At 45.9% G+C, this 16,753-nt stretch overlaps 1 protein-coding gene across 2 annotated transcripts in view; it reads left to right on the top strand.

Moving 5' to 3' along the window:
- The first annotated feature begins 1,099 nt into the window (after positions 1-1,099).
- The window catches only part of LOC125021229 (transmembrane protein 211), a 93,335-nt gene continuing 77,681 nt past the window's right edge, over positions 1,100-16,753 (top strand). The window contains exons 1-2 of one of the 2 annotated variants that reach the window (XM_047607205.1): positions 1,100-1,229; positions 1,377-1,895. In XM_047607205.1, the coding sequence (XP_047463161.1) occupies positions 1,518-1,895 (378 nt within the window). In that variant the 5' untranslated portion in view covers positions 1,100-1,229; positions 1,377-1,517. The remainder of the gene's footprint in view (positions 1,230-1,376; positions 1,896-16,753) is intronic. The other variant, XM_047607206.1, reaches the window with a different exon arrangement.

Raw genomic sequence — 16,753 nt, 5'->3', positions numbered from 1 at the left:
AGATCACCTGTATCAATTAAGAGACGATAACTTTCACGGTTCGTTTGGCGGAGAGAAGCATTTAATTGGGATTAAACGTTCAATGAATACTTGAATGCACTGTTTTGTTTTGTTTTGTTTTTTTAAGTGATGTGTCAGGGTATTTTTATGAGAGCTGTATCCTGAAAACGTTCGTTAACAAAGTGCAAGGTGCACTTCGTCAAACACCCTGCGGAGCAAGTCAAAAGAGATGCTGTACGAAACACCCGGAACCAAGGGGTTGGCCTTCAAAATAAAAGTAAGTTTATAGACGCGAACGAATCGCCCTTAACTACTTGAAGCTAGTATCAACGTTTACAGGCGAATTCCCCGTAGGAAAGCGCAGAGGTCTTTCTACTTGGCTAATATTTGCGCCCACGCTCTAATGTAACGTGTTTCCCTTGGTAGGTTGTGGATACTCAAGTTTGTAAAGCACCACATCACATCATTTTATACCATTCACAAAAAATCCCCAATTCCTTGTTGATGCTGGTTGTGAGGCTGCCTTTCATTAAACATGCCAAAGCAATCATATCAGGTTCTCCTCTTCACAAACCCACAACTAGGCTTTAAAAAGGCACTTTTGAAAGCGCTGAATGTGACCCACATCTCCCACTTTCTTCCATCCCACAGACGAACTCATCAAATATTTATAAGGTAATAATGAATTATTCTTAAAGAGTGATTTGGCAATGCACTTTCACTTTCATGAAGTTTGAGGACTTGCAACATACACACTGAACAACAAAGAATGTGAATATCACACTGAGTCCCTGTTGGTTTGAGCTTCAGGAACACTCACTCTTTCCTACAATGCAATCAATAAAACATCTGACTTATAAAATATTTATATACATAATAATATAAAAACACTTCAGACACTACTCTTCGTGGAACCTGATCTGACACGTATTCCCCTTTAATCATAATATGTAAAATAACGAGTTATTATGAAGTGTAGGTACAGCGCACAGACATCAGCGCGCCTCTTCTGGCGGGGTTTTATTCTGAAAATCAACTCCGGAACTGCTCGTTTTAATTCTCGTGAGCTTGACGTTGTCCAGACGCACTCGCACGGAGAGGCAAAGTGCGCCCGTGTCCGAGCTGAGACAGAGGCAGAGCAAGTAGCTGGGAGCAGCAGAGCAGAGCATCGGCTCCGGGTCATGTTTGTGTTTTGTGCTCTGAGTTGAACTGCTCTTCCTCCTATCCTGGTAATGACAACTGCGCATTCAGTTTTGGGTGTGACAAACATCTTGGCTGTCAGTTGCGGCCACTGTAGCAGGCAGCGTGGGCGCGGATGACTTGACTTTATATTGTGTCACAATTGCAGTTTTTATTTTTTATTTTTTTCCCCTCAGTGGTATGTTTTTTCCCCGGACCAGATGTCCCGGGGACACGCACTCTCACGGCCGCTGCGGATGCCCACTTCACTCCCTGCTGATGTAGTGCTGGTCAGGAGGCTGAAGTTGAAGTCTCGCTCCTGAAGGCGTGAAATCCAGATGCATTCGCTCCTGGGCCGGAAGAAGAAAGAAGAAGAAGTCGGGTTTGGGTTCGATCTGGGTCTGTCTCCGGGCTTTCTGCCCCAAGCTGCCACCATGTTCAGCTGTGTGGGCTGCTTCTGGGTGCTCCTGTCCTCCGCTCTGGTCGCCGTCTGCAGTTTCAGCTTCATCTCTCCCGCCTGGATTGTTAAGGACCAGCTGAGGAACAGCCACCAGCACCAGAGCCACCACAACCACCACCACCACCACACCAGCGGCAAGGACTCCGTGAGCTTCGGCTTGCTGTGGCACTGCTCGGAGTCTCTGGATCACATGTACCGGTGCTACACCTTCGGAGGACTGGGCAAATTCGCAGAGATCCCCTCCAGCTCCTGGCAGGTACTTACACACACACACACACACACACACACACACACACACACACACACACACACACACACACACCCATGTCCATCACATGGGGATGGATGAGAGCATGTGGGGCATCATCGGTGAATGGAGGCAACCAGAATTGAGTACATTTCAGTAAACAACCCAACCTTATTCAAGCTTAATTATTGTTATTAATAAATTATAAACCAGATTCTATAACACCATAGGATTTTGGTTTCAGTTTATTTACATCCCTATCAAGTCATTCACTCCACAGTAAAGCCCTTTGGCTCTGCATACAGGTTTAAATAACTTGTCATAATTTTTTAAATTATTATTATTATTAGTATATTCACAATTCACAGAGATTTATTTGATGACAAAATGTGTAGACTCCTGGCTGCGCACGTGCCACATAAACAGAATGGCACCACAAGGCAACGGTGCCCCTCCTGAGCCAGCCGTCAGAAAAAAACAAAACTACACATGCGGGATGATGCAGGTCTTATTAGTCAGAAGAAATGATTCACTGGTCGGGAGGAAGGTGGTGGGGGGGCGGCAGCAGCAGCATCTGCAGCGCAGCACGCCAGACGCGCGTCAGAGCTGTGAAAAGTGGCAGCAGGTTGCCAGGCTGCTCGTGGATCAGAGGGCTCAGTACAGGAAGAATTTCAATTCCGTCTCTCTTCGTCAATGCGAGCCCGCTGCGAGTGGACCGCGCGTGTGGTGCAGGCGGCTGTGCGGCCACGTCCGGTGACAACAAACACCCTCACAGATGGGAGTGTGTTCGAGTGGTGGGTCAGCACCTGTTTGGGAAAGTTTGGAAATGCCTCAGCGTGCGAGCTTGTCAGAACACAAACAACTGGCCCTTTTTCTTGTATCTGGGACGCCTCGGTACAGGCAGGCTGTTTGTACCCCCAGGCCTGCCCACCCCACTCTAAAACTCTACAGTACACCAGCCACCTCTGGAGTTATGATTTATGTATGAAGGGGAATTAGCATTTGAAAGGGAGATATTAATAAGTGCTGCTTGTGTGATTGTAAGCATCTGCATAGAGGGAAGGAAGAATGCGGGGGCCTGGATTTCCTTTCACGAGGAAGCACAGGTGTTTGAGTTGCACGCGCAGATTGGGATCTCTCTCATTTATATTCAGACGTTAACCACTGCGTGTCCTTTGCTCGGTTTTAGTGCAGCCTAATGTACCGTCCTGGCTAAAATCAAGGGCCGTTTAGCCTGTTAGCTAGCCGTCAGTGTGTTAATTAGTGTCCTTCCGGTTATGAGCTCCTCTTAGTGCCTTAGTGAGGCTGATGGAGCCGCTCTCCACCGCTTCCATGCTCCTCGTGTTATCGCGCCGTTGAACCCGAGCGCACGATCCCGCTCCCACAGCCATTATTAAAGGTGAGGAGGCCATTAAGTTTTCATCAGAGCCTCTTTATTACTCCGGCGCTCCTCGCTGACGTGCGCGTCGTTTCGCCGAGGCCTTCCACTTCCCAGCCTGTCAACAGCACGAGCCCGTGCAGAACACGCAGCGCGTGTGCTCAGGGCAACAGCGGCTGTGACACAGCGCACAAACACGCCGCACGAGCTATTAGTTCCACTCCGTGTTTGCTTCGGCAGAAGCTGACAACTCTCAGCGTACGCTGAGCTCCGTAGCCTCCATCGGAGTGGAATAGTGTGCTCTCGGCTCACTCTGAGGACTCAGGCTGAGCCCTGCGGATGCTGTGTGAGCGAACCAGAGGAGGCTGAGGACAGGACAGAGGAGGAGGGAGAGGAGGCTCCCCGAGAGGCTGGCCTAGTTGTTCTGTAGTTTCCGTGGGCTTTTTCTCTGTTGTCGCTCCATGTTGTCACAAGCTTTCCCTTTGGACTGCACCGCTGCTGGCGCTCAGGAGCTCAGCGCCGGGCTGGCAGGGCCACTGGCTCCCCAGAGGCACACGCAGACAAACCCCCTGAGATGTAAAAGTGAGCTTATGTTGTGTCCAAGTCACGTGGGAATGATTACATGACCTGGAAACAACCTGTTCACATAGGAAGTTGAAGGGTGGCAGCATCTGGGAAGTCAGGTTTGTCAGTGCGTTATAACACTACACTGAGGGAGTTCGCTCGAAGCCATGTAAGACTGCCTAAGGAGCACTTTTTAAAAAATTGCTTTTCACGTGCCTCCTCAAGTCATTTCAACATGTGCAGTCACTCTCTCAAAGTTGCTCCTTTCGTCACATTTCCCCAGTAACTTACCTCAGAAGATACACTCTGCCTGATATTAGACATCCATGTTTGTTCCCTCGCGCCTCCCCAGACAGACAATACACAATAACTTCCTAGAAGAATTAGTTTCTGGGTTTTAATAAGTTATCCCATTTCGAGCCTGATGTTTATTCCCCTTCAGAATTCACTTGATGAGCGGAGAGCGCGTGAGGAACCCACGCTGACGCAAACCGAAAGCTCTCTCGGACGTGGCGGTTTATCCACATAAATTATTCCTGATATTACTTCTGCTTCTTCCCGCCGCGCCGCGCGGCACTCAGTCAGAGCAGGTGTGGTGCAGCGTAGTAGTCGGCGGACGTGTGAAAGCGTGCGTGCCGCGGCGGTGGTTGCCAGGTTGGACATGTCAGTGCGGGAGGTGCGCTGTGATCTGCTGTTAGGTAAAGTGTGAAGGAGGAGGGGGAGGAGGAGGGCGCTTGCCAGAAAACGTTTTCACCTTAACTTGTTAACAGCTTATGTGCTTCCAGCCGCTTCACAGCACTAAACACTGGAGCTGGATTAGCTAGGCCTCTGTAGTGAGTATCCAGCAGTCTGACACACACACACACACACACACACACACAAAACATCGCCGCCCGTGGAGGTGTTTTGCGTCTGAATGCTCTCGGACTGCGCCGCGTGCGTCCCGGGCTCCTCTCGCGCTACACGCCCGCTGAATGTCAAGGTCGTCTCGGAGCCTAAATGAGCGGTGGCCGAGCTCCAGGGACGCCGATTGGAAAACGTCCGACTTGGTCCTCATCTTTTGCCTCCCCGCGCACGGAAATGGCAGCGCGTCAAAGCGGAGGTTCTGGCCTGTGGAAGAAGGCAATGGGATTGGCTGTCGTTAAATTCCTCTGACACATGAGACAAAACGGTGCCCGTGTTGTCTTCCCCCGCGCGCCAAGAAGATGAATTGTCGTCGTTGCTGGAGAGGCTTAATTGCCACCAACCTGCGAAGTACACTTACTGGTGCATAAACCATGCTAGGTGCTCATTTCACCAGCCAGTGAGCCGAGGCTAGTTTTAAGCAGACAGATAACTCATTTAATGAAATTCACTTACGATTCTTTTGTCTGGCTGTGACACAGCTCCAGTCTCTTTCACTAATGTCAACGGAAAGATTACACCGGGGGAAAAACTCCTAACGGGAAATAGGACGTTGCCCCCGTGATTTCAATGGATTGTTTCAGTGTTTGGGTGCAATACTCTGTAACAGTCTGTTTCACGCAATAAAGTGATGTGAAACTTTTAAAGGTCAAGTTGCAATGTTTATCATCCTAGAGCAATATCACACAGCGCTGCAAAGCCAGAGCCTGCAGTGGCGCGTAATGCTCGTGCCACGCTAGCGAGGAGAAAGTTATGAAGCAAACTTACTATTCTGAGACCAAACGTACTATTTCAGCCGAACAGCGTTTGTGCACATCTGTTTTAGAATGTGCTATAGCTACTTAATGCATCCACTTGTCGGCTCATTAGGTGCACCAGGGAAAATGAATGCGTTCTATTATATCAGCCCTGCTCTAAATCTCTACGTATCACTGATCTAATGTTTATGTCGGGGTTAGGGCTACTGGACGATCATTTTGGAGGATGTGGTTTGTGGTGCTGTTGAGTTAGTTGTTATTCAGCCTTGCCCACTGACTAAAATGGGGTTTTTAAAATAATAGAAACTTCCGTCTTCATAGCACCACACAGTTGAGTATTAGAAGAAACCACATCCTCAGATCCTATATTATTTTTATGTATTGTGGGGAGTGGGAGTGGGAAACATAATTTATCAGTAACCCTGTTGAGGTGGTTTATATTTTTTCAGCCTCCACCCACCATCATAATCATTGATTCCTGTGTGTCTTTGAAGATGTTTGATGTCTGTCCTTTCAGTCTTTGAAAGCTTTTGGGTTTTGGCCCTTCTCTTTCCTGTCACCTCGTCACCTGATCAAGCCCGACCCGCCGTTCACCTGCCGCCACTTCACTGATCCTCCTCTGACTTTGTCTCGGAGCCGTGTGCATTAGCTTTAAGTGTCGACCTCATCACGTTTTAGACGTTTACCTCAGCTTATTTCTTTGTCCTTTCTTTGCCTGATTAGATTGTTGTGCTAAGGACTCTTGCTGGTTGGGTCTCTTTATCTGGGAACCATGACTGCTAACTGCTATTTTAAAATACATCCTACAACCATCCTTTTTTTTATTTTTTTTTTCAATTTATTGTATTTATCCTCTAGCAAGGGTGTCAAATCAATCATAGAGCCCCTCAGAGGGTCTAACCTGGCCCACGGCATGAATTTGCAAAGACTTGAACTGCTATTCCTATTTGCCCACTGTTTTAGTGAGAGAAGCAGACAGAACACTACACAGAGAACTAAACAGCGATGTGCAGAAATTGCATTTTAAAATGATAGCTGATTAAATGTAAAAATTTCTGACATTTCTGACACGGCGTACTTGCATGTTTTTGTACTAAATCAAAATGAAACAAAAGGAGTTGTCATTATTTATGTCATTGGGCGAGAGGCACAACGCACCCTGGACAGCTCGCTGGTCTACCACCGAGCTAACACAGACAGAAAAACAAATACTCACACTACGGCCAATTTAGACTCACCGATTAACTTCTGCACGTCTTTAGATGTGGGAGGAAACAGGAGCAGCCAAAGAAAACCCACACAGGCACATGCAAAATTCCACCCGTGAACTTTCTCCCTGTGAGGTGTCCGTGCTAACCACTATCCCACCGTGCTCGTCAGCTCAATATATGCTCCCATATCGGCTTAGTTTATCACATTGAGATGGTCGTAGTTTGTTTTTCTTCCACCGAACACGATTTGAATGCAGAAAATCCGGAAGTTGTGGTGACTGTGTTTCACTGTCACTTCTGAAATGTTTGAATAACACCCTGTAGACCAGAGCACGGCAGCGTGGTTGAGGTGAAGACCCGACTCACTGGTTCATTTGCTGCCTCATAGCAGAATGATGGACAAGGTCTGGCCTTTATCCGTCTGAGCAACACGGGAGGGAAATGAAAGGTGCGTGCTCTTGGGCTGGCCTTTTCCTCGCACGGTGACACGAGGTCCAGCGTTCCCCCGGGGACTCACGGCGCTCAGCAGACTACCGGAGCGCCGTGACATCCCTGCCAGGCAGAAGGCCGTCATCGCGTGCTCGACTCCGGTTGCTCCGTAGATTTACTGTAGCAGTAAAGCTGCTCTCTCCCCTCTCTGCCTCTTATAGCCGCGCTCCTTTAATGCTAATGGTGAACCTCTGTGGTGAAAGCCATTTGTGTGGAAGTGTGTCTGCCTGTTATAAATGATGTTACGGGGTCTAATGCACATGTTGTATTGCTGCTTCTCCCCCCCTCGCCCCCGTGGGGAGTCCACTGCCCGGCTTGCATGAGACAAAAGGCGGACTCGTCTGGCTGCTTTTTCCTGCCGACCTCATTCTGTTCAAAGCTCCACAGAGGCACGTTCGGCGCACGCACACAAGAGCGATTGCGCGACTCAAAGTGATGCGCCGCCGCGCACGCACACACACTTTTACACTTCTACATATTCACGCAGCGAGATGAATAGAGGCAGCTGCAATAGCAGAAAAAAAAAACAAGAAAAAAAAACACACCAGATCAAAAAAGACATTGATGTGATGTACAGTTGCTGTCCATGTCAGCGCTGATGCAGTAATTAGGAGTTCAGGGAGGGAGGGCCGAGGGACGTCTGGGAGATGAGAGAAAAGAGACGAGACTCGGAGAGTTATTTCAATAAAAAAGTCTTCTTTTGTTACACTGAAAATAGAAGACATGGCTTTAACAGCCACTAAAACACTCAAAACCAGCAAATCTCCTCCACCCGCCCATGTCCACACCCGCTAATAAACAGAACTCTGTTTCCCATCAGCTGATATCGTACCTACATACACCACCACCCCCACCACTGACCTTTTGTGCAGCATCTCTCTCCGGACGCTTTTACGTGAGAGTGCGAGAGCATGAAATAAGCGAAGAGTTCAGGAGGCAGAACGAGCAGGGGAGGTCAAGAGTCGCGTTTTACCAGCTTCTCCTTCCTCCCAGCTGTTTTTTTTTTTTTTTCCAGGTGGCTGGCTCGGAGCGGAGCTGCACCTCATCTTCCTTTGTGCCTGGAAAAGCGTAGAGCCGCTGCTTTATGAGACAAACACATCCTTGACCCCCGGGCTCGACCCGAATATAAATAAGTAACGTTTCTGTATTTGATTGTCTGATCACCTTGAGTTATTCCTGGAACACGAATTGACTCGTTGGGAAAGGAAAAAAAATAAATAAAAGGATGTAGAACCGGAAGGAGAGATAGATGTTTGGTCCTTTGACAGCAAGTCTTGCGTGAAATGTGGTGCGCTGACTTATTATCATACAGCGCGTTTTTGCTTCACGGCCACCGTTTGACTGGTGACAAAATTAATGGTAGGCAGAGTGTGTACAGGGGAGCAATGATACATCTGGGATGAACAGGCCATTTGGATGCAATTCTCATTTTTTTGCTCCTCGTCCTGCGCCTTCTCTCCAGTTGGAACGCAAATGATTGTGTTGATTGTTACATAATGTCATCGGACCGCACTGTCTGTTAGATGAGATTATGGGTTAGACGTATATAATGGTTGTCGGATATGTCAGGCTGTTATTTACCAAAATGAGGCAGACAGTGTTTTCTGCCTCTGATGGGAGCGCTCCGTACAATTCTTTAATACTCTGCTGGTCTACGGGTGACACCTAAAATATAATCATTTCAAGTGTCACCCATTAATCAGAAATCATGCACATGTGTTGAAAGTTGAGTTTTTGCATATTTTTAAAAAAAAAAGAAAAAAAAAAGAAAATCTGTGCAGCTGGTGACATTTTTTTGTCAAATCAACATCAGCAAAGCAGAAATTCTTTTGTTTAAATTAATAACTGTGATTAAATGATGTTAGCGCGTGGAAGCGCCGTGGCAAACAAAGGCTCCTCTCAGGGCTCGTCATGCTGGTGCCTTCAGGGACGCTCTGACATTTGAGACTTCTGAGCCGAACGCCTTCTAGCCATCCATCTCGCATCGTCCATTACGCCGCGCTTTGTCGCGTGCATTTAAATTCGCGACAGGCGCGCAGCGGCTCACGCCTGCTTTCATTTCGCATGTTGGAGGGTCCTCACGCACTAACAAGCAGGTGCGCTCGCACGTCTCGGGAAAGTTGCAGCTCTCCGCAAGTTCATTTTCATGCTGTTCTGAGTAGAATATTAAAGAAAGAAAAAAAACACTGCCGCTTGGGGGGTAGCAAATTAATTTACAAGGCTTTAGAAAATGTTTGGCAGTAATGTTGAGAATGCTTAAGTCCATTCAGGCTGTAGGTGTAGTTTGGAGCAGCAAAGCGCCATCAGCATCATTGGTGCAGGTGCAAGCGCAGGAACACACACAGTCGTCGTTTCACAAACACTCACAGCATGGTCCTTTTTAAACTCTCTCTGCATTGTTTTTGTTTCTGTTGATGGCAGCGTATAGAATACAATATATTGGAATCATTGTCCAAAGCTGCTTGAAGTTTGTTTGGTCGTGCAGAGACATGACAATGACACCTTGACGCGTGGCGCGTGGAGGCTGACTCATCAAGGTACTGTCTGAGCTACACCCACCCCACTGCATGTCTCAAGGATTTGTCCACTTGATTAAAAAAAATAAAAAAGATTTCCGGGCTGTAGCTGTGGAGGGGGTGTGTGCTTCCCCAAAGTAATCAAATCCAAACTGTGGATTTTGACACAAACTCCTGGGTGCCGAGATTTCGGACCTTTGGGCGGAGCGCGTCGACAGGCGGGGAAGGGCGAGAGGTCGCCGCCGCCGCATATGGAGGAGGAATTGAAAGCGCAGAGGAACAGCTGTCCAGATGATGGATAGAACAGGTGGCTTAGAGAGAGATGAGGAGGAGAGAGGGGAACGTGTTGATCTGCATTTTATACCCATCTCCGCGAAAAAGAGAGGAAATCGGTCTGGCTGGGAGAGAAGAAGGATTGATGATCTCATCGGCCTTGATGGATGGCTGCAACCCGCGGTGAATGATCGCTTTGTGCCTCTTTTTATATTGGTTGTTTGATATTCTCAAAGCAGTGGACGCAACAGAACGCTCGCCGTGATGACGTGCACCTGCGAAGCCGCCAATGGGTCAAAAATGAGATATGCTCCTCCAGCAGATAGAGATGTTTACTCAAACGCTGGCTGGGTTCCCAGCAGCAACAAACATGTCGAGACGGCGAGTGTTTATCCCTCTTATGAATTATATTCTTTGCTTTTGCGATATTTAAGAGCCTCTGATCAGCAGTTCCCAGGTAGACACAGCGAGCTGTCGGGCTGATTGGAGAGGGTAAGGGATGGAGCGCTGCTTCCTTCACCGGGGATCGCGCTGAGTCAGCGGGGCCCGCGAGGCCGCCATCCATTTGTTAAGCGGCCTGTCACTTCCTCTGCCTTCACTGTGGATTCTGCGTGTGCTTTATGTATTGATTTAACAGGGAGCCTTTCTCCATTTTTTTTTTTTTTTTAAACATAAATGATGGCTCACTTGGCTGGATGCGTAGAAGCCAGTTGTAGCTATGTGACTCAAAGCACAGTCTTTGCCGGGTAACAGCTGAAACACTCATATGATAAAACTAAATCCACCTCACTCCAATGGCCGACATCCTGCAGAGAGATCATCTCAGTTTAAGGGATGATGTTAGTCTGATGAAATCGGATATATTTCTGCGCCTCCCCACAGTGTCTCAATATAGGTTTACTGCTCTACTTTTTCTCCGCTTCTCCCTAATTCTTTCAACATCAAAACATTAAGCTCCTGGGACCCAGCCACGCTCCCAAACATTACTTCCCTGTTGAATGCGATGCAAGCTGTGCAGCATCCGAGACAAAAATCCACAAGTCCCTCTGTGTTTGCTGTGTTATTTAGAGCGGTATGAATGGAAATATCATTGCATTAAGCTCACTTTTAAAGGCTCTCAGACTGTTAAGACTTGACAGAAAATTAGCTGCTGGTCTGGACATGAGTTTTCAGGTCTGACAGAGTCTTGGGCGGTGCAAAAGGGATTAGAGTATCTGTTGTCTCACCAGCTGAGGCAAATATTTACTTATACTTTTACTGGAACTTGGTAGAACAGCAGCCTTCGCATTTGTTATAGCGCACTTCAGTTGATACAAGCACGATCACACGAGAATTCATTAACCACAAAAAATGTCAGTTTTCATAAGAGTGCCTTTTACGCTCAAACCGTCCTCATAAAAATAGCAAGAACTGTCTGTTGTTATGCCAAATTTAACCACTAACTACTTGCTAGTGTTCAATACTCCTTAAGATAGATTTATGTTTGTGCACCTCCCCAGAAACATACACAGAGCATGCATAACATTATGACCACCTCCCTTGCGTCTCCAAAACAGTTGGGGCTCATCAGAGAATGGACATGGGCCTTCTGAGGATGTCGTGTGGTGTCCCAAACTGTTTTTGTGTGTGTGGCTGCTGCCATCAAGGAGTGTCATTGTCATGGGGTGGGGGTGTCTGGTCTATTCTAGGTGGGTGGTACATGTCTAAGTAACATCCACATGAATGCCAGGTCCAGAAGTTTGCCTGCAGTGCACTGAATTGTCACAAGATGGTCAACACTCCTGTCAGAGCTTTAATGTTGTGGCAGATCGGTGTACATTAGTCTCATATGTAAGGCCGGATATCAGTACAGATTGTCCAGATCGATCCAGTTCAACACTGATTCATTTAGAGACATATAATATTATATATAATATTGCCTGTGTTTCAGGTTGTACATAAATGGAACTCTGGCAGGTGCTTTATTAAAACCATATAGTTACTTTAAGCCAACAACACTGCCACACATCAGCTTTCAGACCCAGCTATGCTCTCAACCTAGTAGCTTCTGTCGTGTCCTGGAGCTCCCTCATACGTGGGGTCGTCTCATAGCGTGGGCTTGTGAAACGAGTCCTGTGAAGCCAGCCTTGAAAGGCTGCAGCGAGATTTCTAACAAGGAGGAAATGGGGTATATTTTAAGAAATCGATCCAAGGACTTTACGGATTTATATCGGATATTTCAAAGGAGGATCAATTTGATTAGGGAAATGGATTTTCTTTATAATTCAGCCCTAGTGAAACGCATTTCCTCATCCTTTTCTCTGACCGGACAAGCACAGGAGATTCTCCCTCCTTTGGCCTGCTTTGACATCGTACCTCTTTGGTGGGTTGCAGGCATTTCAGTCAAAGTAACAAACATTTATTAACTTAAACTCATAACAACATATTGGTACAGTTTCGATTCCCATTGTTAGAAGTGCACAGACAAACTGTGCAATCAGATGTGTTTTCCTTGTCAAACAGCTCTGTCGTTCAAGTGTGGTTTAACTATTTCAGGCTTAATTCAGTTCATCGAATACCTCCAGTTTGGACTGAGTCTACTTAGATATAATAAACAGTAAACAAACATAGACCACCCACATAGGCTCTGTGAAGATCTGTCGTGGGAGTGTAAACCAGGCTTTAGACTGTACCTTTTTGCTGTGTTTCCTCTCCCACTGCATGATGTGGCTTGTTGAGCTGAGTGGTTGAAATTAGCCCGCAATTGATGATTTTCCAAACAGTTTGCAAGGACGACTTCTCCACTGGTCCCGCTGTAACAAACCACCTGGCACGAATGTTTAGGGAAAAAATACCCAATAAAAAGTTAATTTCCTGCTTGGTAAAACAGAAGGCTCTGACGCTGCTGGGATAATGTGAAGCTCTGCAGAGAGAGCACGATGAAAAGAAAGGGTGAGTACGGCAGCACACAGTAGGACGGCGCTTATTAAAACTTATAAGACAAAACGCACTTATAATGAAGCAGTTTGAATGTAAGTCAATTTGTTCACTGGTGTAACAGTCCTGACTGGAGTCTAGATTTTACATTTTAGGAATAATGTTGTGATTGTTAATGTAAACGCTGTAAGAATAAGGTCCTCCATTTTTCATTTATTCTCATTAAATAGTAATAAGTTAGGTCTATAATAAGCTTTAGTCACTCACTGTATATTATCATTCTAAAATGTCAGAGCTCCTAAATTCATCTTTGACTCGACCCATCTGAGTTAGCATAATAAATGCTTATACAAGCTGAGGTCACTTATCATTTATTAGTGTTGTCCCAGCAAGGCACAGCACATTACCAAATGGGATTAATTACTGACCTGCTGTGTAATGACTATCTGTCACCCTATAAGATGAAGCAGCTCACAAGCATGTTGTTGTCCGGTTACATCATTCTTCCTCTGAGCCTCTATAGACTAGACTCTGCTCCTTTACATGCAGCAGATGCTCTTTCCGCCATGAGGATGATACATTATTAGACTGATGCAACTATGATCCAGACCTGGCAACAGACTTTACTTATTAGCCCTGTGGAAAAAGAAGACTTCTGACTTATTTAAAAGCACTGCTCTACCCTGAGCTGCATCATTAGAGCGGTTTGACTCAAACTGAAGGTATTCATTTGGTTATTGTTGCCCCGTCGGTGGATGTTCAGTGTTTAGGGTCAGGGAGTGTGCTGTAACGTGTGTGTAACGGTGACCTGTCTGACTTGCGGATGAAATGAAGCAGAGAGGTGGATGCAGATATGGTAGCATTTCCAGTTGCTACAGTAGAGTACGCATGAATTATGAAACGTGCTTGTGGGACCAGCAGTAGTGCAAATCATGCATAAATGCAAGAGCAAGCTGGGCTCGTGTGAGCTTTTCAGGGTGTAAGTGTGCAAGAGGTTTGCCCTAGGATGCCCTGCGCTCAAGCCAGCATGCTCTCCTGAACTTCTCTAGTACAGGTGCAGGAGGCCACGTTTGTTTGGAATATAAATATATGAAAGACCTCTGCTTGTCCCAATCCACTGCTAAGCAAGTAAGTATACACATTAATCAAGAACATTTCCACATTCAGGTAATTTAACACCACCAATTCAGTTGGCGAACTGACTCATCTTGGAAGTTGTCCTGCACTTGTTAGTTATCTTGCACTTGTTAGTTATCTTGCACTCTTAGTTTGTAGGGAAGGAAACACAACTAGAGAAATTGACCGAGTGCCGATTGCTGTCACATGAGGCAGCTGCTATTTTGACTGAACATTGCTAGGCTGAGTAGGATTCAGGATTAAGCAGAATTAACTTAATAGCAAGATAAGAAGAAAAGAAGAAACATTTATGTAACAGTATCAGTGAATGTCCTGTAATCTCTGCAATCAGATAGTTTAAGTTTGTGACCTTTTCAGGGGTTGTTTTGTGTCTGTGAAGTCATCCAGGTCGTGGTATTTCCTAATAAGCTGAGACAAGGGCAATTGGACTCGCAGAGTTTCTTGAAGATGGAGAGGAGACATCTGTGGGTGTTAAGTGTCAGAAATTTGTATGACTAGTGTCACCTGCAGTTGGAGGAAACAGTTTAATCCTGTCCTGTGTCTCCAGTGAACTCCCACAGCTACTTGGATGAGCGTTCAAGAACGTCTTCAAGATTCCCTACAAGTCCACCTGCCCTTGTTTCAGCTTCTTTGGATTTAAGAAGGACATTTATTGATGTTGTTGTAAAATAATTAATTGAATAAGATGCATTTATGAATGAAATTTTATTTGGAAATACTAGTGTATTCATACGTATTGGAATTTACATACCATGAAACTGTAAAATAATGTAAGTATACATAAATAAGTCACTAGCCATCTTTATTTAAGATATAATGACATAATCAGTGAGTTTTAAAGTTGTCAGTAGATTTATCCTTGGACACAGAGAGGTCACCTTTTTGTTTTTTCAGTATTTCTAGTTCTCTAAGTAAAGCTAACAGTGGCAGCTTCATATTTGGCACTGAAGAACTGGTTCTCAAATCCCCTCCCTAATCACGGTAATGAACCAGTTAGCTCTGACTTAGTAGCTTGTAGAAGAACAAGAGAAATGTTCAGTCTGAACAGATGCTGCGTTTGGTTTACAGTAGGGAATGTAAACTTGTCAGTTTCCATGTGCTTTGCTGTTTCGACTAGCTTGTGTAGGTGGGTTTACAAAGAGCTACTTCATGGATAAGACATACACAGATGGAGTCTTATTGTATGTGGGCTGTGGTGTTATCGAATTGTGCGAGTACAGTATTTTTTTAAAAAGATTTAGTTTGTGCTCTTTCTTCACTCTTCTCCGGATCTCTACTACAATTCTCTCACACTCCCCCCACTGCCTCATCTCGCACTCTGCCGTCTCGTCTCTCCTTCAGTCTCTCCTGCAGCGTAGTGTTGTTTGATGTGAAAAGATCAACCATCATTTCTGGATAGGGCGCCTTTGTGTGCCAGTTACGCTCTGCTGTTTGTCGGGAAGCCAGACACAGGTTTTCATTCTAATTAGCACACGTGCTGATAAAGTTATGTTCTCTTATTTTCCACTAAATTTATTCACAGCTCCATTTCAAATGTTAACACCGCGTTTCTCGTCCATTTCTTGTTAGCTGCTGCTTTCAAAGGCGAGAGACATAACAAGACAAATTCCATAGCTGGGATCTTTTGTACAGATTGGAGGGGGAAGTTGGACACAGAAGTATCAGTTGCGCTATAATTCAATTACAGCATCCATTGAGAGAGAAGAGAAAAGAGAAACTTTGCCTAGGGGTTCCTCTCTTTTGAATTCCCACCACCCCTCCTCCTCTCCGCCACCACCACTATCACCATCACCATCCTATTATAAGAGGCTGAATGAAAACCTCTGGTCTGGTTCTGAGGATGTCATCATTAAGTTGGGGCTGTAGGGATCCCATGCATTTCAAACGAAGCTCCTATCTGATCTGATCCGTTTTGTGATCTATTATGAACGAGAGCGCGATGAGAGAAGAAGTTTCTCGTCAGATGGATTTATTCCCCATCTCATCCACTATTTAATTGCGACCAGAGAGAGAGATCAAGAGGAAAGAGGAGGTAAACAAAGAGCTAGTGGATGCCGTTTGCAGTTTGGCCCCTCTCCCAGGTAGACGACGACCTGAGGTTTTAGGGGCACGCGGAAGCAGAAGGAGGTATAATGATGACAATGTAATCTCTGCAAACACTTGGCTTTGGTCAGGGAGGAGCAGATATGAAAGCTGCTGCTCTGATCTCTGCACTGTAGGAAAACAGTGGGAATCAGTTGTGTAGTGATTGGCATGTGTTTGTTTGTGTGTGTGTGTGTGTGTGTGTGTGAGGACAGGTGGTGCACAGCACTGCCAGATGGACACTTGATCGTTTATCATACAATTTTTGATTAACCCATAAAAGAAACCCAGTCTGTGAGCGCTCATCATCATCAGTACCAGTGAATCATGCAGGAAATTTACCTCTCTTAAAAATTCTTTTTGATTTTCACTTTCTCTGATGTGTAAACTACACTCGTGTAGTTTTAAAAGGAGGATTTCTCTTTCTGAACAATGTCCAAAAATAGAGGCTTTTTCTCTGTGTCTATAACCCCGCCATAACCGTCTACTCCATATGAGTCACTGTCTTTCGGTGCCACACCACCTGAGGGCTTCATAAAGACGATTTTCCTTTGGGATCTGACCAGCATGCATCTGTTTCCTCTTTCTGCACGGTAGCTGATGTGAAACTGGAGCTCTGGTTTATGTCTTTCTCCAGCAG

Source organism: Mugil cephalus, chromosome 15, assembly GCF_022458985.1.
Source record: "Mugil cephalus isolate CIBA_MC_2020 chromosome 15, CIBA_Mcephalus_1.1, whole genome shotgun sequence".
In the NCBI taxonomy this organism is placed as follows: domain Eukaryota; kingdom Metazoa; phylum Chordata; class Actinopteri; order Mugiliformes; family Mugilidae; genus Mugil; species Mugil cephalus.
Note: the sequence above shows the minus strand (reverse complement) of the source record. Positions and strands in the feature narration are given on the sequence as shown.